At 48.3% G+C, this 27,031-nt stretch overlaps 14 protein-coding genes across 14 annotated transcripts; 8 read left to right on the forward strand and 6 right to left on the reverse strand.

Annotated features, from left to right (window-relative positions):
• Positions 1–102: 102 nt before the first annotated feature.
• Positions 103–840, forward strand: GL50803_007566 (uncharacterized protein; the record flags this gene model as incomplete). Its single annotated transcript, XM_001708606.2, has 1 exon — positions 103–840. The coding sequence occupies one exon, from the start codon at positions 103–105 to the stop codon at positions 838–840; it is 738 nt and encodes a 245-aa protein (XP_001708658.2).
• A 26-nt stretch (positions 841–866) lies between these two features.
• GL50803_0014485 (Ankyrin repeat protein 1) lies at positions 867–1,985 on the reverse strand (the record flags this gene model as incomplete). Its single annotated transcript, XM_001708605.1, has 1 exon — positions 867–1,985. One exon carries the CDS (start codon positions 1,983–1,985, stop codon positions 867–869), a length of 1,119 nt encoding a protein of 372 aa, XP_001708657.1.
• Positions 1,986–2,021: 36 nt separating this feature from the next.
• Positions 2,022–2,498, reverse strand: GL50803_00101768 (uncharacterized protein; the record flags this gene model as incomplete). The annotated part of the gene is made up of 1 exon (XM_001708603.2): positions 2,022–2,498. One exon carries the CDS (start codon positions 2,496–2,498, stop codon positions 2,022–2,024), a length of 477 nt encoding a protein of 158 aa, XP_001708655.2.
• Positions 2,499–2,631: 133 nt separating this feature from the next.
• Positions 2,632–3,207, reverse strand: GL50803_007569 (GTP-binding protein Sar1; the record flags this gene model as incomplete). Its single annotated transcript, XM_001708602.1, has 1 exon — positions 2,632–3,207. One exon carries the CDS (start codon positions 3,205–3,207, stop codon positions 2,632–2,634), a length of 576 nt encoding a protein of 191 aa, XP_001708654.1.
• A 17-nt stretch (positions 3,208–3,224) lies between these two features.
• Positions 3,225–8,630, forward strand: GL50803_007570 (uncharacterized protein; the record flags this gene model as incomplete). Its single annotated transcript, XM_001708600.1, has 1 exon — positions 3,225–8,630. The coding sequence occupies one exon, from the start codon at positions 3,225–3,227 to the stop codon at positions 8,628–8,630; it is 5,406 nt and encodes a 1,801-aa protein (XP_001708652.1).
• A 50-nt stretch (positions 8,631–8,680) lies between these two features.
• GL50803_0014486 (YbaK/prolyl-tRNA synthetase-like protein) lies at positions 8,681–9,322 on the forward strand (the record flags this gene model as incomplete). The annotated part of the gene is made up of 1 exon (XM_038045769.1): positions 8,681–9,322. One exon carries the CDS (start codon positions 8,681–8,683, stop codon positions 9,320–9,322), a length of 642 nt encoding a protein of 213 aa, XP_037901750.1.
• Positions 9,323–9,397: 75 nt separating this feature from the next.
• On the forward strand, positions 9,398–11,599 carry GL50803_007573 (Hydroxymethylglutaryl-coenzyme A reductase; the record flags this gene model as incomplete). Its single annotated transcript, XM_001708599.2, has 1 exon — positions 9,398–11,599. One exon carries the CDS (start codon positions 9,398–9,400, stop codon positions 11,597–11,599), a length of 2,202 nt encoding a protein of 733 aa, XP_001708651.2.
• A 600-nt stretch (positions 11,600–12,199) lies between these two features.
• GL50803_0017407 (Myb-like DNA-binding domain-containing protein) lies at positions 12,200–13,138 on the forward strand (the record flags this gene model as incomplete). Its single annotated transcript, XM_038045925.1, has 1 exon — positions 12,200–13,138. One exon carries the CDS (start codon positions 12,200–12,202, stop codon positions 13,136–13,138), a length of 939 nt encoding a protein of 312 aa, XP_037901751.1.
• A 139-nt stretch (positions 13,139–13,277) lies between these two features.
• On the forward strand, positions 13,278–13,673 carry GL50803_003036 (RNA polymerase II subunit Rpb11; the record flags this gene model as incomplete). Its single annotated transcript, XM_001708597.1, has 1 exon — positions 13,278–13,673. One exon carries the CDS (start codon positions 13,278–13,280, stop codon positions 13,671–13,673), a length of 396 nt encoding a protein of 131 aa, XP_001708649.1.
• A 112-nt stretch (positions 13,674–13,785) lies between these two features.
• Positions 13,786–15,321, reverse strand: GL50803_0032312 (Protein phosphatase 2C; the record flags this gene model as incomplete). Its single annotated transcript, XM_001708596.1, has 1 exon — positions 13,786–15,321. One exon carries the CDS (start codon positions 15,319–15,321, stop codon positions 13,786–13,788), a length of 1,536 nt encoding a protein of 511 aa, XP_001708648.1.
• Positions 15,322–15,444: 123 nt separating this feature from the next.
• Positions 15,445–16,734, reverse strand: GL50803_003032 (Tryptophanyl-tRNA synthetase; the record flags this gene model as incomplete). The annotated part of the gene is made up of 1 exon (XM_001708594.1): positions 15,445–16,734. The coding sequence occupies one exon, from the start codon at positions 16,732–16,734 to the stop codon at positions 15,445–15,447; it is 1,290 nt and encodes a 429-aa protein (XP_001708646.1).
• A 65-nt stretch (positions 16,735–16,799) lies between these two features.
• Positions 16,800–17,558, forward strand: GL50803_0013227 (uncharacterized protein; the record flags this gene model as incomplete). Its single annotated transcript, XM_001708593.1, has 1 exon — positions 16,800–17,558. The coding sequence occupies one exon, from the start codon at positions 16,800–16,802 to the stop codon at positions 17,556–17,558; it is 759 nt and encodes a 252-aa protein (XP_001708645.1).
• A 92-nt stretch (positions 17,559–17,650) lies between these two features.
• On the forward strand, positions 17,651–22,567 carry GL50803_0017406 (Phosphoinositide-3-kinase, class 3; the record flags this gene model as incomplete). The annotated part of the gene is made up of 1 exon (XM_001708592.1): positions 17,651–22,567. One exon carries the CDS (start codon positions 17,651–17,653, stop codon positions 22,565–22,567), a length of 4,917 nt encoding a protein of 1,638 aa, XP_001708644.1.
• A 163-nt stretch (positions 22,568–22,730) lies between these two features.
• On the reverse strand, positions 22,731–27,029 carry GL50803_0025296 (Ankyrin repeat protein 1; the record flags this gene model as incomplete). The annotated part of the gene is made up of 1 exon (XM_001708591.1): positions 22,731–27,029. One exon carries the CDS (start codon positions 27,027–27,029, stop codon positions 22,731–22,733), a length of 4,299 nt encoding a protein of 1,432 aa, XP_001708643.1.
• Positions 27,030–27,031: the final 2 nt, after the last annotated feature.

Consider the following 27,031-nt stretch of genomic DNA (forward strand, 5'->3'; position numbering starts at 1 on the left):
TTGCTTGGTCCACAAATGCCAACTTCTTTTCGACTGGGCACACTTTGCGAAGACTTCACCTCTGTCTCGCAGACCGCCCCTAAAATACTAAATTTAGTTCTAATGCCTCAGACCCCAGAGCTCATAATAGAAGAAATTGACATAGAGCGAGAGTACAAAGACGAGATAACGTCACTGCAGTCTGCCCTTGACCTGGAACGACGCACAAACGCACGTCTACTACAACGCATCGCAGAGCTCGAAAACGAGCTTCTGATGGCCCGGTTGCCAAAGGCATGTGAGCAGTGCAAGATTTACTGTCAACTCCTTGATGAGCTACAGAAGAAGTCTGAGCGGCGCGACCAGGAGCTTGCTGCAGAGGCCTCGCAGCATCCAGTTCCAAGCGGGCCTGCACGCGCAGTGTACAGTGCTATTCAGCCGCTCCCAGCTCACGCAATAACATGCGAAGAGATAGAGCCACTTCTCTTGACTCTTAGCAAGCAAAGCCCTCGCAACCAGATACACGGATCAGGCGGCACTCCTCGTCGGCAAACCCCTAGAAACAGGCGCTCTCCACGGTCTCGGTCGGGATCAGCCACCAGGACCAGAACACCAAAGTCCCGATCAGGGTCTACAAAGATTGGGCCTCGAAGCGGTAGCACTCAAGGAGGTTCGGAGCAAAATAAAAGCAAGCGGTCACCAGGCAACAAAAGAAGCTCACAGGGAATGCGGAGCGCCAAAATAGTTTCGCAGATACCAGATCACCCCTCAGGAAAGAAACGCAGCACCTCCAAGCCTTCCAACCCACGCAACTCCCAATCCAGCGTAGCAGGAGCACGGCCGGTTAGATTTGGATTCTAGCTGCATGAAAGCTCGCCGTGCACTGCCTATTTCTTTTCCCCTTTCTTTCCCTTTTTCTTTTTCTGGACGCTAATGTTGGCTTCTTCGCCTGAGAGAAGCGCAAGTAAATTCGTGTAGCCTGCGTCCGCAGCGAAGTCAACAGCCTTGAACCCCTGCTTGTTACGGATGTGGCCCTCCTTGTCTAAGAGAAGCTCACAAATGTCGCGATTGCCCACAGATGCAGCCCACATCAGAGCGCAGCTGTTATCCGCTGGACAAACCATCCCTGCCTCGTATGGAGCCAGCAATTTAGCAATATCATACGCTCCGTGTCTGGCAGCGCTCATCAGGGCTGTCCAGCCGTCCATTTTTGTCAATTTGGCTTCGTGGGGTACAAGGACTGCCGCAGCATCGAGGTGTTTCTCCTCAACCGCCCCCATCAAGGCGGTCCAGCCTGCAAGCGTCTTGAGTCCCTTCTCAGATGGAGCTAGGAGCTTCACGATATTTGTGAAGCCATTCCCTGCAGCAATCATGAGTGCAGTGACCCCTGATCGAGTTTGGATCCCGGCCTCCGACTTCATAAGAATCTTGACGGCGTCCTCAATCCCGTTTTCTGCAGCCGTCATAAGAGCCGTCCAGCCATCTCGGCGCCTAGAGCCCGCCTCCCGGGGCGCTAGGATCCTAACAATCTCCACGTTGCCATTCTGCACCGCTTCCATGAGGGCCGTGTTTCCATTTTTTTGCTGTAGGCCCGCCTCCTTGCCCACGAGTAGCGAGACACAGTCTGCATGACCAAGATGAGCAGCCAGCATCAAGGCAGTGACACCGTTTGGCAGCGCCATCGTAGCTTCAGAATTCAGGAGGGTCTTCACGGTTCTGACATCGTTCATGATTGTGGCTCGCATGAGGGCGGTGAAGATGTACTGACCTTTAGAGGTCAGGATGTCATAGATTGCATTAGTCCTTTCCACATTATGCACTACAGCGATGCCAGCGCCCGCCTCCTTCGAGTGGAACCCCTCCTTGTCCATAAAAAAGTACTGGTTCAACTCCGGCTCTGTGGGAGGCTGTACCTCCATTCCAGTCCGTGGGTCCACCAATCGTTGATTGGTTATATAACAAGAGTTTGGAAGCGCGGGAGCGTTAGCAATGGGCTGCAGATTCATCAATAAATTTTAGCGGAAATTTAGTAGCGCAGCCTTCTACTCTGACTTGAGCATTCGGTCGTAGAATGCGAATCCTTCTGAAAAGTAATACAGATAGTTATCAATATTGTACCCGTTTGTAGCCATGAAGAATTTTGAGTTCCGAAGCCTCTCGAGCTTTGCAATCTCCAACTGCTTGGGAATCCGTTCTATGCGCCGCTTTGTTGCTGCCTGTATGCCAGATTGAGTTGGAAGCACGGAAAGGATGTGCCGATCTGTGAGACGGAGCATCCTAGGCTTCCCGGGGACTAAGTAGAAGGCGGTAATATCCCTAGCAATGGAGTTAACTATCTGCTTAATCATTCCACTGAAGAATTCGTTGATCTCCCGCACCTTTTGAGAATCACTTCCAGCGGGGTCCTTGGCGATTAGAAGGCCGTTTTCCTGCAAGTATGTAACAGCGTCAAATAAAAAACCAGACAACGCATGATTCCCTGCCCCGGTACTAACCCCCGCAGGGTTCAACGGAGCCATTCTGAAACTTTTTAAAAGGACAGTACATAGAAGAGACTGCATAGAGAAGACTTCGTTTACAAGGCATTTAGTTGGACAGAAAGTAGCCAGCGACGATGGTTGGATCGGCTCAGCGCATCAGACGGGGATTAGATTAAAGGTACTTGGAGAGCCACTTAAAACCGTCCGTGTAGCCAAACCTATTTATTACGCTGCAAGGAAAGACTTCAAGAGGCCTCTGATCACTGCGAAGCTTGGATCCGCCCTTTCCGGTGAGCAGATGCTGAATACCGAAACTTTGGACCATGGTCTCCATGGACACGGCTGTCTGGATATCAACCTTGTTGCTCAGGATGAGAATAGGGGTTGTCGCCAGGTCGTGGTTGTCGAGGAGCTCTTGGAGGGTGCGTCGGCTCTCTTCAAATCGCGATGGATCTGCGGAGTCAACGAGGAAGACTATCCCGTCGCTGTTGGTGACATATTGCTCCCAGAGTTGTCTTGCTACCTCGTGGCCACCGAGATCGAAGGTCTTGAACCTGATGGAGCCCATGACTAGCTCCTGTGATGTCGGCTGTTGGGTAGGGGCCACTGTAGTAGTGGCAGAGTTCTTGAGCATAGCTAGAAGTGTAGACTTCCCGGCGTTGTCAAGCCCCACAAACACTATCGTGGCCTTCTTCTTATAGAGCCCAAGAAAAGACAGTGCCGACTTGAACCAGTCACCAAAGCCCATACTTTTTAAAAGTCTAAATGAGCGAAACGCTCCTGACTATCAACACGGTCCTATCGTCAGGCGCTGTGATAGCTTCGTTCAGAGGGCGGTATTCTGCTGGTGCATCTACTGACGAGCTGCTAATCGTCAGGTCCAACTGTTTTCAAATCTATGGAGTAGAGTGTACAAAGTCCGCAGATGCAGCAGGGACCCCCATGGAGGTGTTCCGGCCACTACTAACGGTAGACCTAATCGTTTCTATCGATAGAGCATGCCACATTCCAGCGATTTCCTTTGCGAATCAAACGTTTTCACAGGATTTACTTCTCCTTGTCTCTAGCACTTTGCACATCAGCTTATATGGATTTTATGGTAATAGTCAGGCGCTTAATTACGTGGAGCTGTTAAATCTCAACCTCGCATTCTATCTGGCCACAGAAGGCCGCATCCCCCTCCCCATACCTAAGAAATACACCATGTCACTGGCGGCTGTTTCGGTGGTACCGACTATGAGTGCTTTAATTTGCTTTTCATACAGAGATTCCCCAACCATCGCGGGCCAGCTAGTGTTCATTTACTTATTCAACAGCGCCCTCGGGAGCAATTCGTCGTTGAAAAAGAACGCCCACAAGGCAGATGAGCATATCCACGCAAGCATCATTCTCCCAAATAAGAACACGGAGACAAGCCAGGTCATAGATGTGAAGCAAGTATGCTTTCTAGAGTCACCTCCTCTTTACGAGCGCTCGGGGGAAACTATGCTCCCAGTCTTATGTGTCAATGGAAACAGCGACATCTGCTCATTTGAGATATGCCGTGAGTCATTTTTCTCCAGCCCGCAACTACATGGAATTGAATCGCGTATTAATCTGATAAAACAGGGAATTAAGCTCATGGATGGTCCGTTTTACATGCGTGACCTACCGTTTGGGTCGGTTTTGTGTCCTGTACACTTTTATATAGAGTCACCGGATGCACTAATGATGTACTTTCCTCTTGCAGTGGCTACCTGCGATTCGTTCAGCCTTGTTCTCAAAATGCGTGACTCCTACAGCATATCGTTTAGAACTGCAAATCAGCAGACTTTTAAGTCCCTTCATCCACAGGCAGTACCTCTAAATGTCACACAGATAGAAAACAGCCACATTTTTCTGATAGCTTTTGATGATGGCAACCTTTGCTATGTCTATCTTGACGTTGGACAGCTGTTCATGGTTGCAACTGACAAGAATGAGGAAGACATCAGCAGCACACTGACCACCACGGAGACCATATACAGTAACGGTGTAGTAACGCATGCATTGCGTGCCAGGATTTTCACCACAGGCGTGTTTACGTGGCCTAACTACGGGAAGGAGGGCAAGATGTTCCGGCTCCCTTCATCTATTCATCTGGCATGTATACGGAAACGCCGCTACGGCTTGGTCAGGTCTCGCGGCAGCTCAGGTAAAGCAACATTAAGCCTACTGGAGGATGCTGCCTTTGCTACTGCGGCGGCACAGCAAGACCAGGGCACGTCTCCAGGATACTTCCAATCGGAGGAGAGCATTAGGCAGGATATGGCATCCGACGAGGTCCTCATTTTCCTTGGGAGTCAGACACTCGACAGTACAATTACACGAGTGCAGCTATCAAATCTGTGCAAGGCCCATAACCTTAATGTCGAATGTGGAAAGGCCGGAAAGCAGCTGTTTGAAACACCCAAGCACGAATCTCTCTACCAGCTAGATCTCATCAACCAGCAGCTGATTCAGGGCGTCGGAGCCGTCCAAGATTTGTCTCATATCGAGAGCGGGCTTATTTTGACTGCTAGCTCACATGGACGAGACGGCAATCTTGCCTTGATGGAAAAGGGGATGCTCATTAGAAACATGGGAGACGCGAAGTTGCCGAATATGAGCATCGCCAATCTCTTCTTCTACCACTGTCCAGTTGACGCGCAATACTACATCGTTCTGGTTTCAAAGGCAGGTGATATCTCCATTTATCAAATAAAGCTTGCCAGCAGTTGCATGCACGGAAACCTCCAGAGGCAGAGCCAGCACAAAACTCGAAAACTATCGCAGCTCTCCGTCACATCGACCAAATCCATTCTAGGGCTTCTTCAAACAACCACTGGCTCCAGCCTACCAAGAGATATAGAGAACCATAGCCTAGTGGACTTTGTTCACGTGCCAGATTCGCGAACAATATCTTCTCTGGCTGAAATTGATTTTGAAACCATCAGACAGAAGCACCCCGACTTCGGGATTTTGCTGTCGATGAGTACGCTCTCTATAGATACGAATAGGCGCATTACTATACGCTTATATAGAGGCGGCGTTTGCGTGGATAATTCAATTCTTTACAAGTTTAGCTCCACAGTCCTCAGCGGCAGGATCTACAAGGAGTACATTGTCGCTAGCGGTGCAGACAAGAGCATGTTCATAATGAGGGTCAGAACAGATACGCAACCATCCACTGCTCTTGTGATGCTCAACAAGTACACGGACGTTCACGTCGCCACGGTGTCCATGGACACCTTAGATGCATCCAGGAACGTATATGCAGCCTTCTTTGGCATGCAGAACAAAACCATTTTGATATACGCTTTCGATAATTGTAACATGGAAGTTACATCTCTTAGTCCCATTAAAGTGCCGATAGTGCCGTTTAGCGTCTTGCTACTTTTGTCTGACACACTGGGAAAGGCTCACGAATCGCCAAACGTTGACGTGCTAGAAGGAAAGCTGGTGTTTTCTGGACTAGATGGGTATATCGGCATAATACCCTTTGAGGTCAGCCAAAAGAAATCCAAGCGAGCCTATACATACACATTAAGCACCTCCAAAATCAATTCAACCACGATCCTGAAGAGTCGTGAGGGGAAAATCCCCCTTCAGCTCTATCATGTAATGGACTCGTCCAGTTCTTTTATGGTCCGCGGCTCGCACCTCTTCTACGCCACAATTAGGAAAGAGATTGACCTTACAATTACCAAGCCAAAAGGCACAGATGACGTCAGCTGGCGTATCAACGTCATTCGCATGGTTACAAGGCCCTTGAGAACTATGGTGATGGTTGTTCCGCTCCCCGTAGAACTGCAAAGGCTGATCTTCAACCATATTGAATGCAATCTGATAACTCCGTACCAATGTTGCATCGAAGCATGCGACGAAATGACGCGTGCTTCTGTCTATGGCATGACGACCCGCACAGCCAACCGATGCACGGATCTGCAAGCGCAAACTCTAAATACCCTCTTCCTTGTGCTCCTGAATGGACAGCTAGAGATGAACTCACGCTTCAACACGATACACACGCCGCTGGGGGCATCTGCGGAAGTGCTCCATGGAGACGGACAATGGGGCGAAGGAATAGCCGTCAATCCCACGTTCGGATACCACACCGTCCATCGCACATGCCATAAGTCGAGCAAAATCGCTAGCTCAGAGGCGTCTGAAGACCACAAGACTGAGCACAGCGACATAGGAAAGCAAACGTCAGATGCAGATACGAATGCCACCACTGCTCTTCCATGGTCACGGTATGTGGCCATTCTTCTGCCAACAACAGAGATGCAGATGTCAATTATCAGATACTTGCTGCGCAGAACACCTTTACAGATAGAACATGATGCCATCTTGGATCAGAGAAACCACTTCGCGCTGCACACAGAGCAATATCTGAGCAAATCGCAGTTACGATTCATTAATAGATCGAACTTTACCGTAACCAACAAGATAATCCTTGGAACGGGGCTGATCTGTGTGACGTTCAAGACATTCTCACTGAACGGAACAATATACTTAGTGGCTAGTTTGTTTGCAGGAATAGATATTAGCCTTCTACAGGCGGACATAAGCCCGGAAATAGGGGCTGGTGCAGAAAAGGACATTTCCTCTAATATAATTCGTGAGAAGACAACCATCAATGTCAACGCAATAGAGTCCGACATAACGAGCATAGATACACCCACACTACCGACGCACGATCACACCATGCTGAGCTCATTTCCAGGTCCCGACCCCGTAGATGCAGAGGTGATAAGTAACAACAAGATCAGGCCACAAGGCATGTTTCCAAGGCTAGTATTCTGGGTGGTCCATGAGAACATGCATTATCAATGCGTTGGAATTCTTCCTCTCCCAAGTATCTGTAATTCCATCATAATAGATAAGAACTCAAGTACAGAGTTCTGCACAACGCTGGTCTGTGTCGTTGGTAACAGTTTGACACGCTACTTTGTCCATGCCACTCCCGAGCTTCCTGTCGAATCCGCCAGGTCCGTTAGTCTTTCCACTAAAGACCAAAATCCCATGAAAAGCATGCCTCTAATTACTCTAGAAAATGCTGCAACATATGCCAGCGAACAAGCGAGCAATGTGGACGTCGATACTCTGTCGTCTGCATATCCCGAACTACTCAACACTGAAAAGCAGTCTCTCTTTTTCAGAATTCCTAGTCAGTTGATGGGGCGGCATGAGGGTAAAGATGGTGGCGAAGAAGAGGTTGCTACGTGTCTCTCGGGGGCGCAGGAGCAGTTATTAGGGTATGAATTCAGGGCAAGATCCATGAAGCATGATCACGATCCCATCTCCACTATCTCAGCAGATGACGTTAACATGATTTTCACTGTACCACGGTCAAAGTATGAGCTAAACGTTACAACGGCAAACTCCGTCCCCCTTGTGGATAAATTTGATGCTTCGACGATAGTAATGCTCGATAACGATGACAGAACGGCCTCCGTTGCATGTGTTATCAATAGCGGAATTATATCTCTGTACGATTTTAAGCTGAATTTGCTGTATTATGACGAAAAGGGCATATGTGCAGATGTGAAAATAGTGTGCGGAATTTCGTCCTCAATTGCAGGGGCGCGCTTTAAGTCCCCCAATTGTTTCACGTTTATTGCTATAACTCGTGAAAACATGGTGCATTTTGTAGTAGCCAACTTAGAGGACGCATTTTCGCAGGTGCGCAGCATGGATTCAATAGCCGTGCTATCCCACGATACTGAGCTGAAGATCAACAACATAGAATCCAACGCCTCTGCTGTATTATCCACTCCGGAAAAGACGTCAAGAGTGACCATACTTGCCTCCTATCCGTCAAGGCATAACATCACATGTGTCCACAGCTATATGAACGACTTAGTGCACATGGGGACAGACTCAGGTGCAGTTGTCTCCATCAAGGCAAATGCTACGCAGCTCCTGGCTGCATTGCAGAATAAAATGATTTCGGTGATAGCAGAGAAGTTCAATCTATCGGGAACTGCTTTCGATCCTGGGCATCTTAAGAAGCTCTCCAACCGAGCAAAGGAGTGCAAGATTATAGACGCGGATTTTCTGAGCCAGTTTTTAACGTTGAACACTGAGCTCCAGGGAACGATAGCGCGGAGCCTTAATATGACTGTGGAAGACATTGAGGAAGCCCTTACGGAGATCTATTATCTCTAGATCTGTTTATGGATTACTGGCGCGTCTTTCCCTGGTTTTTGAGTTTTTATATGGAAAGACGACTGGAAGCGTTGGAGACAAAGATATCGGCCTTGGCACGGTTTGTGGGGGTTCCTGACGATTATGACGTGCTGCACATTCTCGCAATAGCATATAAATGCGGCTTCACCCGGCCACTGGCTGTACGGACACCTGAAGACTACTATAACCAAGAGCTCAGCGCGCGTCCGACCATGCTTGGTTATTGTCGAAGTACAGCGAATCTATGCAAGAGTATAGTGTTAGAGAACACCAAGGCTCCACGGAACGCAGCCGATCCCCTGTTTTCTCGCTATTACCTTATAGTAGTTCAGTACATCCGTAAGTTCTCGAGCTCGAAGTTTCATAGTGCTATGCGTCGTCTTGCTAAGGAAAGCACCGATACGTATCTAAAGTCACTGACAAAGAATGACTATACTTGGAGATTTTGTGAGGAAGACGAGGCTGTTGCTCTTACCGGCGCGCCCCACAATGGCATGGGGCCAATAGGTACATCTATGAACATTCCGCTTGTCCTAGATGCAAACATTCTGCAGACGGTAGATAACATGTGGGTTGGCGGAATGCATCCCCTTGTCAAGTTACGTGTCTGCTGCGCAGAGTTCAAGAATCTATTGATGCCCTTAGTGCTTGACTGTACAGATAGTCTTTGAATCTATTAGTGAGAGTGAATCATGGACATCTCCCTTGATTACGAACTAAAAACAGGTTTTGCGGTTGAAACCGTAATGCGCACTCTACAATATCCAGAAGAGCGGATAAATTGGCTTGAGGAGCACAAAGCCATCAATAGTGAGTTGGGAGATGAGCTTCGCGCATTCGCAGCGGTTATCGGATTGGATGGACCAGCGCAAATGTACGGTTTTACGAACGACGCCCGCGTTCGTAGCGCGTCCATAACAAGCCCAATCCGCAGTGCATACGCAGAAATGCGGGAAAACAGTGGCAAAATTAAGGAGATAGTTTGCGAGAATAATGCAAAACGGCCATCAAGTCCAAGCTTGGTAGTGACAGACCCATTGACAAATGCTCTTCAGATCGCGCTTGCACAAGCAAAAGTCAGAAGCGACCACGAAGTCTCCAAGTACTCGCGGAGAATCCAGGCTCTTGATACAATGAGCGAAAACGTTATTGGAGCGACAATGCTTCCATTGTCCGTCGTTCCCGATGTTCTGATCGATGGCACAATGTATACCGTTCCGATTAGTACAGAAGAGCCGTCCGTCGTGGCGGCCTTGGCCCACGCCGCTAAGATTTTCCGTATAGGTAAGGGAGTACGGACACTTGGGCCAATCAATCCATTCATCCTCGGCCAGCTTATTTTCATGCTGATCGATGGGCAGTGGAAGCACCCAATGAATCTGTCCGAACTCGAAAGCCTCCTATCACGATCGCTGGCAACACACCTTCCCAATTCACGTAACTACGGCAAGGGAATCGTCTCTTGCTACCTACGAAAGCTCAATGACTACATATTATTAGAGATAGGGCTTGATCCCGGAGAAGCTATGGGTGCAAACATGATTAATGGATTCATGGAGGCAATAGCACCAGATGTAGAGCGCTATCTCACGAAGTTTGGTCATGTGGAGCGGTTGACATCCATTCTTTCTAACTCTGGAGCTGGACGGGAGTACGAAGCAATCGCAAAGATAACTGTGGAAGATTACGCCATGGCGAAGAATATCCCCATGAAGAAGGCCGAAGACATCCTGCGACGTATAGAGGCCCTCAGCCAGCTTGCAGAGATGGACACCAATAGAAGGATAACTCATAATAAGGGGGTGCTGAACGGTATCATTGGGGTTGCCCTCGCATGTGGACAAGACACACGTGCCATTGATGTTGCGAACTGCCAGCTCGGCCACACGAAGCCCTTGGTCACCCACAGGTTCAACAGCAAGGAGTTGTTTCTTCGACTTACCGCAAGAATCTCGGCACCGGTCGGGGTCATAGGAGGATCATCCAAATTATTCTGGGGACTCTCCATTCTTGGCCAGGCTCAGGAGAATCGAATTAGTAGCGGCTCCCTGGGTCGCATTTTGGCTGCCGTCGGGCTTCTGCAAAACTTTGCTGCTTTACAAGCTCTAGTGACAAATGGGATACAACACGGCCATATGAAGCTTCATAATAGGAAACTAGTGACACGAGAAACGCCAACGCCGGCATCAGCATCAAGCTCTATTTCAGCCTCATTGCAGGCCGTTAGCATAGAACCTAAAACTACTCCACCCAAGGTGACCACTCCATTCATGGACAGTCAAGATAGAGATAAAAACAAATTGAATACAGCGCTGAATGAGTCCCTCAAGAGGATAGAGGACATTATTTCTCACATCAACTACACGCCAGAAGAGCCTAACTACGAAGCCAAGATGATGTTAACTAATGGGGAATCAGATCTGTACAGGTACTTTTCTCCCGCTAAGCTGAGCCCTGTGAGGAACCTCCAGCAACCGTCATTGCGAATGCAAAGTCCGAAACGGCAATCGTATGCATTAGAAAAGTTAGCCTCCCAGACACTGTTAGATAGGGTGCGCACCCGGTCCCCAATCCTTTCTCAATCTATCAGCTCTGACAGCCCATTTGGCGCCGCTAGCACTCATCAACCTACAGTTCTCTCAACACTAGCAAAAGGATTAGGTCAGTCTGCGTCCACTTATAACGGTGGCCAATCTGCAGACTTGTTCGGTTCAGGACACGGTAAGCCGGCGTCTTCATCTACACTCACCAGGCAGATGTCCTACAGCCCAAACAGACTCAATAGCTTTAGTGTAGTCAGTGACCGCACAACGTCGCCGGTAAAGAGCCTGGAGATGGAGCACTGGGAAGGGAACTCCGGGGCGAGAAATGAACTTAGCACCAGCAAGAGGCCCTACAATATAGTCTCTCCGAGTAATTTAAAGCATAATTCTTGGAGAAACTCTTAGCTAAATTAGTTAGTCAGTCTTGTATCTACAATTTGTTGACAGGCAGGACCTTGATACAACATTTTGTAAATGGTATGTCTGTCCTTAGCTCCTTAGGGATTTCTGAAATCTAAAAAAATTTGGTGGGCAAAATTTTCAATCATCCGTGGCATCCCTGAAGATCATTATGAAAACACTACAACATAATCTACGACATATGTGAACACACTGATAGATGGTCTGTTTCTTGGGCAGTATAACGCCCTGCACAATCTCAGACTTACCCTACTTCCAGGTCTGGGCTAATTCTGACATCAGTTTTGGCTTGTAGCTGGTACTTTGATGACTTCTGGGGAAGCACTGCATATGGTTCACAGACACTCACAGGCGGTGTAAACAAGTATGTGATTAAAATGGATCCACTACAAGCGCTTACCAGGGAAGCCTTTAGGTGAGCAGCTGCACTAGAAAAGCTACACTAGAAAATTTTTGGTTCACTTTAGTTCCTAGTTCCCGGAGAGGTTGCGAAGGGTGCAAATAAGGGCATGTACTAATGAATTCCCGCAGCCATAGTTACGAAGTTCCTAGCACCGAAACTCACGGACAGAGAGTGCCAACTGGATGAGCGCATGCAAGAAGTCTGGGAAGCCCCGCTGTTCGGCCATCAAAGAGCAATCTGCCCCGCGATCTAAGATACGGTCCAAATCATCGTCTAAGCTGCCAGCTAAGCCGGCGAGAGATACGATTAAGAAGTCGCCAAAAGCAAAAGCGCTCTCGGTGGCGCAGCCCACAGGTCGGAAGTGGACTCTGCAGGAGGAAATACGTCTCTTAGCACTCTTCATCGCGGTTGGACCCGATTGGTTCAAAATTTCTGAGCACCTTGACAATCGTCAACCAAGCACGATAAAGTGCAAGTTAAACAATATGCTCAGGTATGCGTTGATGGGGGCGAGTGATCGTATCGATGACGTGGGAAGATTCACAAAGCATATAGCAAACGAAATTAAGTCCAAAAACTACACCCTTCTTCAGTACCATTCGCAGCACCTTTCCAAGCTACCCTTAGAAAAAATAGAGCCCTTTCTTCGTAGAGAGCTCAATATCATATTGCCTCAGTTAGAGTCGCAGGCAAAAAGAGAGCATGTTGATAGTTGTATACTAACAAATAAGAGCGAACAGAAGACTACGTATCTTCAACCTTTACCTTTTTCAGCGCCGCAGCAGCTCCAGCCGATGCTGGTAAGTGACTATAGCGATGCTCCAACGCCCCAGCCTCCCTACTCTTCCTGGTTTAATAACGTATTCCCATATCCTTCTTCTTGCTCCGATTCTCTTGTGCAGTGGAAGCCTCTTCCCTGCGATTCAAGAGGCTCGTGTCAGCTCTCCCTATCAGAGAGCTCATTCAGGCTCTTCCCACCGGGCCTGGAGGCACCACCTCTACTTCATCCGATAGCCTCATCCAGCAATGCCCACAGCACGCCAGTGTCTGCCTTGCCCTCACTAGATCCCCCCTATAATAACGAAATCTGCGGGTACTCACTTAGGGTCCCGATTAATTAAGAGTCCTCAGCCTGTCAGACATGCAGTATCCATTTGCTCGTCCTTGTTTATTTGTCCTCCTTTCCCAAATTGTACCTTTTCAGTCCATTTTTTTGGCCGCTTAACATAATTTCCTTCTTCTGCGAGCCGCTGTGTCGCAATGGACAATGTCCCGGATCGGTACAAAACACTCATACCAGACCGCCGGAGCGCAGAGCTCTTGGAGGTGTACAAAGTCGGCACTGCGAACGCTCTGGAGTTCCAGATACCTTACCAGGACTATACCATCGGTCACATTCTTCGCAAGGAGCTCCTTTCCATGCCTCAAGTGACGTTCGCAGGGATGAAGACACCCCATCCGTTGGAGTCCAAGATCGTCATCCGTCTTCAGACGAACCCGTCGGGGTTTCTGTCTGACACAATCCAGGCCACGCCCGAGAACTGCTTCCAGAGCGCCCTTACAAAGATAACAGAGTCTATGGAGCTGATAAAGAAAACCTTTATGGCTGCTGTGGACGACTATAGTATCATGCACACCCACCCAGGGTCCATCTAAAACACGGCCCCCACCCCACACGCCCAGTCACCAGAAGCCCAACGCTCAAAGCTCAAAGCTCAACGATCAGTGGGGGCGAAAAGAAAGTAAAAGAGGCTTTATACATTTACGCTCAAGGTTGGTTTGATTCACCCTTCAGGATTTTATACCTGGTGTGAACCTCCTTGATAATCCTGTCTATGTCTAGAAGAAAGCGGTATTTATTGAGCATGTTGGTCATAGGTACAGAGTGATTAGTATATAAAAGTTTCAGAAGAGAGTCATAGGTGCATGCCCCGTGCATAGCAACGCCCTTGTAGTAAGTTTTAAAAGACAACTGAATGTCCGAATACCATGTGTCCAGCTTCTTCAGTGTTTCCTTCTGCTTGACTAGGTCGATGCACTCTCCGGTGCTTTGCTTGAAAATATAAGTTGAGGGATCACAGCCTCTGTTCCCAGCGAAGATGCAGGATTTTCTGAAGCCCAAGATGATGGTGATATCGTCTGCATATAGGTCTTCCTCTGCGACCTTCTTCATAATGATGTGACTGAGTTCGGACGCGATTAGACAAGGGTTTATGTTATCTATGTTGCCCGTTTCCACATAGCTGGACACGTTACGCTGAATAACTGCATGAACTTCTTCGTTGCTAAGGACTGCCCACACTCCATCGGAGCCCAGAATTACATAGTCGACAGGGTCACACATGCTGTTTCCAATCGTCCCTGTTCGCAGGTCATAGAATACAGAGGGGTTCTTCAGTGGCCGGGGGTTGCTGTCATTGGAATGAGGTACACTGCGGGCAGAGGTCATAGCCAGCTCTGCTGATACGCTCCCCGCAGAGAGCGTGTCCCTGAGGTCGTCATCAGACATCACTATCTTCTTCCGAAAAATGTCCGGGTTAGCTACCATTGCCTTCCCCTTGCTAAATGTGTTTCCCAACGTCCTAGTGAGCATAAAGCTCCACCAGTGCAGACATGTCTCCGGGAAAAGCCGATTCTGTGATATGGTTGCCCCTGCCATTCGGCACCTACTGATCTCTCGGGCGTTGTGGGAGGCACAGTGGTCTATTGACATGGGCTCCACCACCCCGACTGCAGCTGACCCTTCAAAGTAGAGGGGCTCTATTCCCCGCATTGCATTGAGTTTGCTTACCTTCACCGTTCCCTTCTCCTGCTCACACTTCTTGACCGTCTCGGATATCTGGCCGGGGGTGTTCAGCATCGATTGGTAGATATTTAGACTTCCCACACAGGCACGTGAATCGCCCGTATTGATGAAGTAAAGGTCGTTGTTGAGCTCTAGGCACATGATTACTGTGCTTCCGGACCTAGACGAGTTACCCGGCGGGTCATAGTCCGCATATCGTGCGTCTGCGTTGAGCATGGCGTTGCAGAGAGTGGTAGCGATGATGACTGACTGGTTTGCATTGAGAGGGGCTTGCTTCAAGGCAGTAGAGACAGCCTTTGCAAGCATGGTAGGCAGGTACTCAGACCCGTACATAGATGCAAAGTCTGCCAGGCCGTGCCCGTCATAAACGCCAACCACAGTAAAAAACCGCTCCGAATCCTTGAAAAAATCGAGTGAGCGGCAGTCCTGGCCCTTTGAATTATGGAAGATGGACGATCCCCAGAAGAACGCCGAGTTCTGTGCAGAGAAAAAGGCCATTTTACGCTCAGACAAAATCTAATTACGTCTGCAGTTTTTTTAATGGACTGGAAGTTAAAGGGGAAGGTGGTGACGGGACGTTTACACAGCTTTTAGACAATCTTCTTGAAAATTCCCAACAAACTACTGTAACTCCTTCTTCACTGTGAAGCTTTCTATCATGGTGGTGTCGACTTTATCTCTTCTTTCCGCATGCTCCTTAATAAGTCCCTGCAGAATGCCTATGAGTGTCGCTTTGACTTCCCCTGTCAAAAGCTTGCCTGCTTTATAGTCTGCCTTCAATTTTTCCAACTCTGCATCGTCTTTCATGAAGACTTCAAGGTATCGAACACTCACGTCCACACTAAGGTCTGCCCCGAAGGCACGGTGTTCCTCTTCTGTGTCCCTGCCGCCTGAAAATGCGTACCTATTGATCTTATTTTTGATCTGTGCGGGGGTGTCCGTCAAATAGATAGCACTATTTGGGTCCGAGGCGCTCATCTTAGTGCCACTTCCCTGGAGACCAGGCAAGAACTTCCCTAGCAAGTACGCATTTTTAGGGTGCCCCATACGCGGGGCCAGGTCGCGAGCCAATCGAAAGTAAGGGTCCTGCTCGATACCGGAGGCGATAAGGCACATGGCCTTCTGGTACCTTTTGCTGTCAGGGAACAGTTCTTCAACAACATGCACAGGAGAAAGGACAGCGTCCTTTTTGGGTGTCTTCTTGGATGCCTTTTTGGTGCTCACTGCATCTGCTGCATCCTCGTTACCAGTGCCGACAGGGAGGGGTACTCTCGTAAAAGGAAGGCCATCAAAGTAGGTGCTGTATACAGGTAGCATCTGTTTCGGGGGGAACGCTGCATATCCTACGTTTGCGTCGTTACTGAAGCCAAAGGAGGCACGCAGCTGACTGATAGGGAGCATGCGGTCGACGAGGCAAGAGAATCTATACCTGTTTTTGAGGCTCAAGTACTGCGAATTGATAAAAATAAACGTCTTATCCGGATCAAAGCCGCATGCAATAATGTCCTTGATGTTTTCCCTGGTATAGCTATCTACCTCTGCATAAGAAAGGCTTCTATTTCTGAGGAACTTTTCGTCGTCCGTGATCTGTATAACTACGTAACACTTGAATGCATCCTGGAGGTACTTGGTGAAAATGAAGGGTAGAAGGTGTCCAAGGTGCAGAGCCCCCGATGAAGGGCCGCGACCCGTATATATGTAAATGGGATGTCCCTTTTCGTAGTAGCTGAGGAACTCTTCAAAGTCCCTGTGGGCGTAGAACAAACCACGACGGAGCATGGGATGAGCCTTGGTGCCCGTGACAGTCTCGAACCTCTTCAGAAGATCATCCGTAATTGGCGCAGCGCCAAATCTAGTGATAATATCCTCATAAGCAACCGCTGCTGCCTCAGCCGTGGCGTCCGTCTCCATCTCTGCAAGGCAGGGAAAAATTAAAAAAAACTCCCCAACATTTTTTGGTTCTTAGACCCTCCATCATGCTCACCGTGCCACTGACGTTTCCCCTTGACTATCTCTACCCGGGAGAGACGTCACACAATGCTGCATCAGTAACCAAGCTCATGCATCGGCTGATGCAGCTGGCAAATACCCCCATTACAGAGGAAAACAAAACGTTTCTTCTAGAATGCGCTAAGGACATGCAGGCACACAGCGTAGCATATAGAGTAGCACCTCACATAGAATACCTCAACTTCCTAACGCGGCACGTCCCCAAGACCTCAGAGCAGACAGAGATCTTGGAGATTTTCTCTTCTTTATACTTGGCTCAAAGGCGCATTGGGGACCACATAAATATTCCGCAGCACTTTCACAAGGAAGACCCCGCCCTGTCTCAGGCTACGAAGGATGCGATATCTAACTTGTGTAAGACAGCTGATGGCCTCGCGATAATGCTTGCTAAGACACCGGAGATGCAGCAAAGGATTGCTGACCTGGAGAGGCTTGGGAAAAACACCTGCAAGGAGAGCATACTGGCGGAGATGGAGTGTCAAAAGGCAATCCTGGAGTCTGTTGCACAAGCGAAAGCAGCCTTGAACGAGGCCTTCGAAAGCCTTCGTGCCGAGTACCGAACAAAAAAAGATGAGCTAATGGTTGCGTATAAAGAGAAGCTTGACAATGTGGTCAGCGGACAGCGGGCCTTGTTTATGGATGCTCAGGATGTCCAGGACACCGCAGAGTCTGAGAACAATGAAACAGATGAGTGTGGAGCTGAAGATCCTTCTGTGGATGCATAGGTGTAACAGATATAAAAGATGTAAATTACTTTCCTTTAATCTTTCCTTTAATCTAAACCTTAATCTGAGGCTTATCTGAGGCCTGGAAAAAAATGAAAGGCCTAAATGTTGAGATTAACTCCATGGTAACACCGTCGTACGCAGTTAAGGTTGCGCCGACAGTCTTCCTACAGCATATAGTTTTGGATAAAAGCTTGTTGGCGGGCCATATGCTTCATGGCTTTTACCCCGACTTGCATATTATATTCAAATTAATGACACCGCCAGACACACTCTTAGCTCCTCCAATGAACTCTTCAATCCAGAGTACTATTATTTGCAAGAAAACACAACTCACATACGTTTGGAACTCCCAGCAGCTCACCTTCCCCATTTCGATCTCCAACCTGCCACAAGCAGCACACTTCCACATTAGTATCTATGTACATGGTGTCCTTTTAGGTTCTACAGAGTTCCCCCTTTATAATGAGCACTTTGCCCTACGATGCATGATGCACACATGCCTTATCAAGCCCATAGCCTACACAGATGACCAGATTAGCGAGGAGCTTCCACCGATAGAGCTTTCGTTTGAGCTGGCGCTCCCTCATTCTGAGGACAGGACAAGAACCATTGCTAATACTGTCTGCTACGCGCCAGAAGGCCTCTTTCGGAAGACTTCAATGGGGTCTATTACTACCACTGCCGATGCTCATCTCGCCACAGCCAAGAGCCCTGCGCACGTCTCGCTTCTGGAGATGAATGCGCTCCTGTCCTCCTCTATTACAACTGATATGGATCTTGCTCTTGCACACAAGGTTATAGAGCACTACTACCGCGTTGCCATGAAAGAGGCCCTTTACCTCAACAAGCCCCACATTCAGAAGCAGTTGACTGCAAGCCTATTCAACCAAGAAGCCATTGCTGTCTCAAATTATGCCGCGATAACGGTCCAAAACTATATACCATGCATGCAGTTTTACGATTGTGAGCAAGTGCTTGCAAAGTTCACAGCAGATCAGGAAGCCGGGGCCTTCTCTCGTCTGGCTGTTGCACTCAAGACCGCCACGGAGAAACCTCTCTCGGACGTGGATCTCTTTGGGCTCAAGAGTGCAACATCCACATACACTAATGCAGAGACTCTTTCTCATCTACGGAACATAATAGCACGCTCCTTCAATAAGTACCAAGCCGATCCCACACCCACTTCTTCCCAAAATGATGACACTTCCCCTAGCCAGGATTCATCCTACACACTCACACACAATGTGCGGGCAGCTACAAGTATTGATGAGATCAAGCTCGACCAGTTTAACCCAACAGATTACGCTTTGGCTCTAAACTACAAGATCTCTTCTAAATGCAAGGTGCGCGACCAGAACGAGCATATCTTGTCAGCAATCGCACCACAGTACGATGCAGATCCGTCGACATTGGTCCCAGACAATGCCAGCGCTGGAAAATTGGCGAAACTATGCGACGTTCTATTTACTCACCAACTAAGGAGTCAGGACAAAGACTTAATTTGGAAGTATAGATATTACATGCGTAAGTATCCCAGAGGACTGATAAAGGTTATAAGTTCCATACCACAGAGCTATAGGAACGTGTTGATAAGGCAGCGTTCAGTCAAGGACAAAGGCCAGGACAGCGGTCAAAATTTTGGCGATTCTATTGATGAATCTACTAATCAGGACCTTCGACACATTGTGGGAGAGCTCAAAACCCTTCTATACACGTGGAATGATCCTGCAATCGATCAGCTTCTTCTCCTTCTCTCACAAGAGTACTCTCTGTATAATTTGAACACTAACGTGATACGTGAGTATGCTATCAATAAGCTTAACCAGTTTGCAGACTCTGTGCTACTCCAGTTTTTGCTGGAGTTGACGTTCAAAATAGATCTTGACGAAAGCCTCTGCATTGTCGACCTATTTAATTATAAAGAATTGTACCAGTCCATTGAGGACCAGATGATTGATCAGCAGGAAACGTTAGCACGAGAGAAGAAGAAGCGCCTAGAAACTGCCGAGCAAGACCTTCTCAATATAACACCCATCATAGAAACTAAATCGTTACCTTTCAAGGGGACAAAGAAGAATGCGCTTCAATCAAAATCGATTTTGTCGGGGATGAGTGCTTCTCCGGCAGAATTTTTTGATCTGCGGGGATCCAAGGACCCAATTGTGGACCCCAAAACAAGCAAAACAAGCATAGCAAGCATCCCTGTTGCTGGTAACACATTTAGCAGCTCATCTAAGCTTTCGATAAAGTCCTTTACGCACCACTCCTTTTCAGTGGAGATTCCGACTCAAAGCTATGGTCGCAGTCAGGTTATGCCGAAGTCTACGCTTCAGAAAGCAACCATACTGAACGAAGAGGAGGTGTCCTCGTTCTGTGAAGCAAGGTTTGGCAATATGGCAGATTTGCAATTCGATACAATGGACATGTCATACACTGACTCATCTGACGAGGCGCCCACCATTCTCCTCAGAAGTGCTGACGATCACACAACAAGTGACGACACGAAGGGTACCATTGGGGAGCACTCCCAAACTTCTGGAAGGGAAGAGTCTGCACTGGTGCACAATCCTGCAGAGCCTCAGAGGTATCTCACATTTAAAAACCTTTCAGATATGTTGATAGCCAGAGCTATCTCAGCGCCATACACATTCTATCTGTTTTATTTTTATGTAGATTTATGGTATAGCAATTCGATTAGACAACAGGATGAGAATGCACAGAGAAAGCTGCTGGCATGCAGAGATGGTTATTATGCTATCATGAAGGAGAAGGACCCAGAGTTTTACTCCTGTCTACGCTCCACAATCTTATTCTCTCAGCAACTTATTAACATTTCAAAGAAATCTTCAGAACTAGGCTCTGTTAGGCATGCAGACCAGGAGAAAATGATCAAGAAGATGATTCAGGATGGCACTCTTCTCACAGCCCTAGAGCGTAAGCAGAACTCGGACCCGAGTATGGATGATGAGCACAGTGACCCTAGACTTGATAGCGACAAACTCGGAGTCATCTTCCCATTTGTCATGCTTAAGAACCATCAGACCACCGCTAGTGACGATGCCTTCGTTACAGCAATTAATCTGCGCAGGCCCATGCGCCACAGACGGATAGAGTCCCTCAATGCAGCCAGCTTCTCAACCGAGTTTAATATTTTTGTGACCGAAACGGAGAATAGCAACCCATCAACCGTTGTTCAGTCATCACCCAAGAAGCTCTGTTCAGACGCTGTTACCGATGCTTCTGGAACATCGTCCATACCACAGTTCTCCGTGTCTCCACTGCAAGAAGAAGGAGACACTAAGGCAGTCAAGAATGACGTGGAGAAGAAGCCTGGAAACGTCCTGGTCGTAGATAAGAACGAGACCTATGCAGACTTCCACAAAAAGTTTGTCCACATATGCGGCATAAACCCAGATAATGTTAAGGTAATGACCTCTGCAAAGCGTCCCATCCTGTACCACCTTATCCAGGCAGAAACGGGGAAGGAAATCCCTGTACTGCTTAAGATTAACGACGATGTGCGACTAGACATGCTCTACGTCCACTTGTTCTCTCTTATGGATAGCTACATGCAGACGCACAACTTAGACATGAAGTTCACCATATACTCCTGTTTCGCCCTGTCACCATCTATCGGATTCATAGAGTGCATCTTACCATCAGAATCCCAAGACGACATATACAAGAAGAAGGAACTGGGAACAATTACTGACTACTTCAACGCCATGCTCTGCAAATACAGAAGCCAAGTTTCTCCATCTGTCCTCTCGCAGGCCCTGGTGAAGCTACCCTCCCTACTCTCGGAAATATCTGCAAAACTGCTGGCCGACGAATCGCTGTGTCTCAGCAGTCTTATAAGTGAGTCTATTCTGGATGGAAAACTACCTCCACAATCACCCTACGCCTTTTCCGAATTTAGTGACAAAACAATTCCGTCTGTTGCGGGCAAAGGATCTCTTCCGTTTGGAGAGGAGTCATACCAAATGGTTAAGAAGAGAACCCGGCCATCAAACCTCTCTTCCACCAGCGTACATATACCAAACATGTCCACGTCTATGGACGATCTTATGGGAGGCATAAGGAGCACAAAGGGTGCCCACAAAAGCGTCTTTAGTGATGACGGTGTGGAGAAGCGACAAGAGAACTCTCGTGGACACTCAAGGCATGTCTCAACTTCAGACTGCTCCTATGGAGGGTCAGAAGCCAAGGGCAGTGGAGACAAGGGATCAGAGACTATAGAATCTGACAAGGTGATGAGTGCAGGGGCAACACCGTCGATCCAAAGTCGCCACACCCGAGGGGTACCATCAAACCTGTCTCTACAAATAGGAAATCGTCCGTTGACACAGGACATCGTTCAGAAGTGGTTAGTGGAGCAATTGACCGTCAAGGGCATAGAGTCCTTACCCCAGAAGGTGTACGCAATAATTGGCTCAGTGATTGACAAGGTGTATAGATTCAACGGTCCCTTAAATTGCATGAATGATATCACAGCAGAAGCTCAAATGTCAAATTTTGTCAAGTCCACCGCCGCATACAGTGTTGCAACATATTTATTGAGAGCGGGAGACAGACATGGGGAGAACCTCCTCATTCGCCCAGACGGGAGGATGTTCCACATAGACTTTGGCTGGTGCTTTGGGAAAGATCCCAAGCTTATGGCTCCGAAGATGAAGGTCTCCAAGGACTTGGTCAAGGCCATGGGCGGAGAGGGAAGCGCAGATTTTGAGAGTTATCTCAATTATGTAGCTGAAATCTTCTGTATGTTGAGACAAGATGTGTACATCATAATATCATTACTGTACATACTTCAGGGCGGGGGAATGGCCTATCTCGATGAAGCAGCCCAGTCACACTTTTACGTCATCGAAGACAACTATCAGCTTTCGCTTGAAAGGGACGCAGCAATCTATTACATACTAGATGTGGTGAAGGCCTCCATGAAGGCGATCATGGGGCAGTTCATCGACGCCTTCCACAGGTTCACCCAGGGCTTTAAGAAATAGACGAGGATTTGTAAAATAAACTATTTTAAATTCAATTCTGTAAAATAAATTTTTTATTTTTTGACTCTAGGCTGAAGCTGCCAAGGTGCGTGATCCCTCGGTGATGCCTTGAGTGTTGCTTCACCAAAGAACAACCACACGGCACAGCCGAATCTCTCATTTTTTAAACTTTCTCGGATCCTTTGGGGTCTGTCAGCCCCTCTGATGCCTTCGCTAAGGACACTGCTGACTCTATGAGCTCTGCGCACGCAGGGAAGTTGTAAGTGCGGGCCCACTCGGCTGCTGTTTTCCGTGCAAAGGTTCTTGTGTATGCTTCTTGCGTAAGCTCTAAGAGAATTCTCACGCACTCTTCGTGACCCCCAGTCGCTGCAAAGTGTAGGGCTGTAAATCCACGCTGAAGGGAACTCAGAGCTGTCACGCAGAGCCCGCCCTCAAGTGGCGCCAGCGCCTCCACCGCACGCGCTTGCCCGCTTCTTGCTGCCAGCATCAACGCGGTTTCGCCGTCTACAGTGGTAAGTCTCGCCTCTGCAGTCTTGAGGAGCTCTACCCCCTCTGTATTGCCGCTTGCTACTGCCCACATTAAAGCCGTCCAACCCTTTTGCGTTTGCTTCTGAAGACACGTCGAAAAGTGTGGGCTGGTGATAACCTCATTCATGCCGTACTGCGCTGCGTACATAAGGGCAGTTTGGCCAGTCTTGTCTGCCAGATCAGATTCCTTCCCAAGGAGAACTTGGGCCGCCTCTTTGTTGCCGCAGAGGATAGCGTATACTAGAGCAGTGTATCCGTTCTTGTCTTGCTTCCCTGCGCAATCCATGTATGGCTCGATATTCTTGTGTGTGGCAGCGGCTACCATCAGATGGGACACCCTGTCAAGAGGTAGGTACCGCTCCTCACGTTCGATCAGCTGCATGGATATATCTGCCATGCCGTTAGTTAACGATGCATACAGAGCGTAGTGTCCAGACGGAGATATTAGTCCGGCATTCCACGGCAGTAGTAGCTGTGCAATGTTCTTCTGCTTCTTCTCTATGGCCGCATAGAACGGATATTTGCCTTGCTTATTCAGGATTTTGGCTTCGTACTGGCACAACACCGCACACCCTTCTTCATAGCAGTTGTCTATTGCCATAAAGAGTGCACTCTTTCCGTTCCTTTTATTTTTCAGTCCACAAAAGTATGGAGCTAAGAGCTCAATGGTAGCTATATCCCGCACGAGAACAGCTGTCATAAGCGGTGTGTTGCCTTTGTTGTCATATATGTCGCCCCTATCGATTTCGTACCGTGACAATGCCTCTGCAGCCACTGTGTTTCTCACAGCGATCGCCAAATATAAGGGTGATTTTCCAGATGCCGTGCTTATGGTTCTCTCCTTGATGTACAGAGCACTCAGGGTGCTTTCACAACACCCCTGTGCCTGTATATATAGGTGAAGGGCTGTCAAGCAGTCTTTATCTACGGCAGCAAGGATCTTGTGCTGAAGATAGCAGTCGTGAGGGAAGCGACACTGCTTTCTTGACATAGTTGTGCCGGCATCCTCCAGGGTCATCTCGATGAGGCGTTCCATTTTAAAATGGCAGGAATACATAAGTGCGGTCCATCCTCTACCATCCTTGACTCCCAGATACTCTGGCTTGAATAGCAGTTCTGCGATCTTTTCGTTTCCAGCCTGGCACGCAATCATGAATGAGGTGTGCCCGCGCCTGTCAGTGATGTGACTCTCCTTAGAGATCAGCTTGGTAGACACAGGGTTCAGCTTTTTGTTAAATACTGAATAGTGCAAAGCGCAATGCCCAGACACATCCACAGCTCCGGCCTCTCGCTCGATCAGGGCGTTTGCAAGTTTGATGTTGCCACACTGGATGGCATGCATCAATGCCGTCCGACCCTGTGTATCGGTAATACCCGACTCCTTGACCAGGTGCTCTAGGATCTTACAAGAAATCAGAGGCTCTTTGCTACAGTGCATGAGCGCAGTCTCTCCACTTATGGTTCTAAGGTACAGCTCCTTCCCTACGAGAAGCTTTGTTAAGTTGATATTATTGTATTGAGCACAATACATTAAGGCCGTCTTGCCGTTTTTATCCCTCATTCCAGCCTGGGCATCCACGAGCGCGTATAATTCGCTAGTGAAAATGTCTGTGTAGAAGCTTTTGCAGTCTAGGCTCAGTTCAGGGCTCTGAATATCGACCTCATCTGCTTCACAGTTAATACGTTTTACACCTCGCATCTTGCGGCTAGAATAAACAGCATACTTCATAAGAGGCGTTCGTTCTAGGGTATCTCGAGGAACAGGAGTGTTACCATTAATGTAATTAAGGATTTGTTCCGATGCGCACACTCGTTGTATTAGTTGCAGCTCTGTAAGCTCTTCCTGGGTCTCCTTATCAACGTACAGGAGACCGCATTCATACCTATAAAGCAGCTTGACTTGCTCTATATTCCCGCACATGCACGCATGTATTAAGGCCGTCTTTCCCTCCTTATCACGCAGACTGACTTCGCTCTGCAATAGTAGCTGAGTGCAGCGCAGACCCTCTGTGGTCTCCGGGCTCCTGCTAAGGTGCATTAGGGCTGTGCGTCCGTCGTCATCAATGATTCCCACCTCCGATCTATAAAGGGCGCAGGTGAGCGCATAGTTGGCATTCATGCATGCGTTCATCATGCGCGTTCTCTGTCCTGGGAGTCTCTTCGGATATGGATGCGTGGCCAGAATCTGCACTATTTCCTCGTCGTTTAGCTCTATAGCATAGTCAATCGGGAATATACCCCTACTATCAACTACGTCAGACTCTCCAGGAGCCAAGATTGACACGATATCCTGCAGTATTTTGTGACGCTCATCCAATCCCAACTCCTTCCAAAGGTCTGGCGAAGATTTCAGACAAGTCAGACAACTCTTTAAAAGCCTCAGCAGCGCTGTGTTTCCATTCTTGTCGCGATGCTTAATCTCATGAGGTGCGAGCATTTTTACAATTGCCGTATGACCACGGTCGGCTGCCAACATGAGGGCTGACGTGCCATCTGTTAGATATGCATTCTTCTGATCTATAAAGTGTGGGACCCAGGCAGATGCGTTATACACTGCCGCGAGCATCAAACACGTGTGGCCACTAATCAGCTTTCTGTCGGCATGGGGCAGCAACAGACTCAAATCTGGTAGATCCTCCGGTTTATGAGAGATTGTGAGCACAAGAGGGGTAATACCGGATGCCTTATACTTGTGCGCCTCCTTCTCCTTCAGCATGGAAAACAACTCTAGATTGCCTGATGCCAATGCATAGCAAGATGCACATCCACCATTGCTATCAATGTATGAATTTTCGTAGTCAATGAGGAATCCAACGACGCGTTGATTGCGAGCTGAAGAAGAAGCACAGCCTTCAGATGTCACAGTGGCGAGAGAATATTCGCGAGGGGATGGGTAGAGTGAGCCGACTGGTTGACTCGCTAGATGAATCAGCGATGTGCGTCCCACTCTATCTACACGGCCAGCAAAGTGTAGAAGATAGAGCGTGTTCTCGCTGAACCAGCTATCTCCTGCCAGCATAGATTCAATAAGTGGGCAAAGGAAGTACTTCGATGTGTCTAGTTTTTGTGTGTAGCTTTGTTTGATGGGCTCCATGAGCTTGTGGATATTCGGGGTATTCAGCAGTGCTTCTGCCGTCATAATGACATTGAATGAAGGGGAGTTCATTAACGCAAGAACATACTTGAGTGTTGGTATACAGAGGGAGGCGTTTGCCGATGCTTCTAGAGATGATTTGGCTGGTCTCGACGTCGCCCGCCGAACGGACAAGGAGATCTCTGTGGAAAATCGTATCATGTTTACCGGAGTCCTTGCACGCATAGCTGACTTGATAGCTCTTTTCTCGGTAGGAACACTACCTAGTGCATTGTCTCTGTCCAACGTGTCAGACCCATCCTGCTCTGCCCCCAGCCGACAACGCCGAGTGACAAGGGCATTATGTTCCACTAGATCATTGACGCATGCATGTAGACCCATCAATTGGTCCAATAGGCTTTTATCGAGATGCAGAGTCGAGACGCTGATCGCATGGGGAATGGAGATCTGGACCATCCCATTCTCTAGGAGGAGTACGGACTGTTGAGAAATCAGCTGGATGGTCGAGATCTTATTGAGCTCGAGATGCTGGATTGCATGGAGAAGGCAATAGAAAATGCGCCAGAGAAGCTCCTCGGCAATCTCCATGTGTTGTATTCGGTATTCTGTCACCAGATCGCTGAGTAAAATAGAACCTTTTGGCCTGTAGTAATGGATAAAGCAGTGCTGCTCGCGCTTCATTATTTTGTGGGGCCGCAGGATGTACGGGGATCCTAGCTGCAGAAGTGGTGCCATGTACTCGCTCATGCATGTCGCAGTTCCATTCTCTCCAAAGGCTTCTCGCAAGTCGATGACTGGCTCAATAATTAAAACCTCCTCTTCAAATCCGAAGTGTTCCATTT

Source organism: Giardia intestinalis, chromosome 2 (genome assembly GCF_000002435.2).
Source record: "Giardia intestinalis strain WB C6 chromosome 2, whole genome shotgun sequence".
In the NCBI taxonomy this organism is placed as follows: Eukaryota; Fornicata; order Diplomonadida; family Hexamitidae; genus Giardia; species Giardia duodenalis.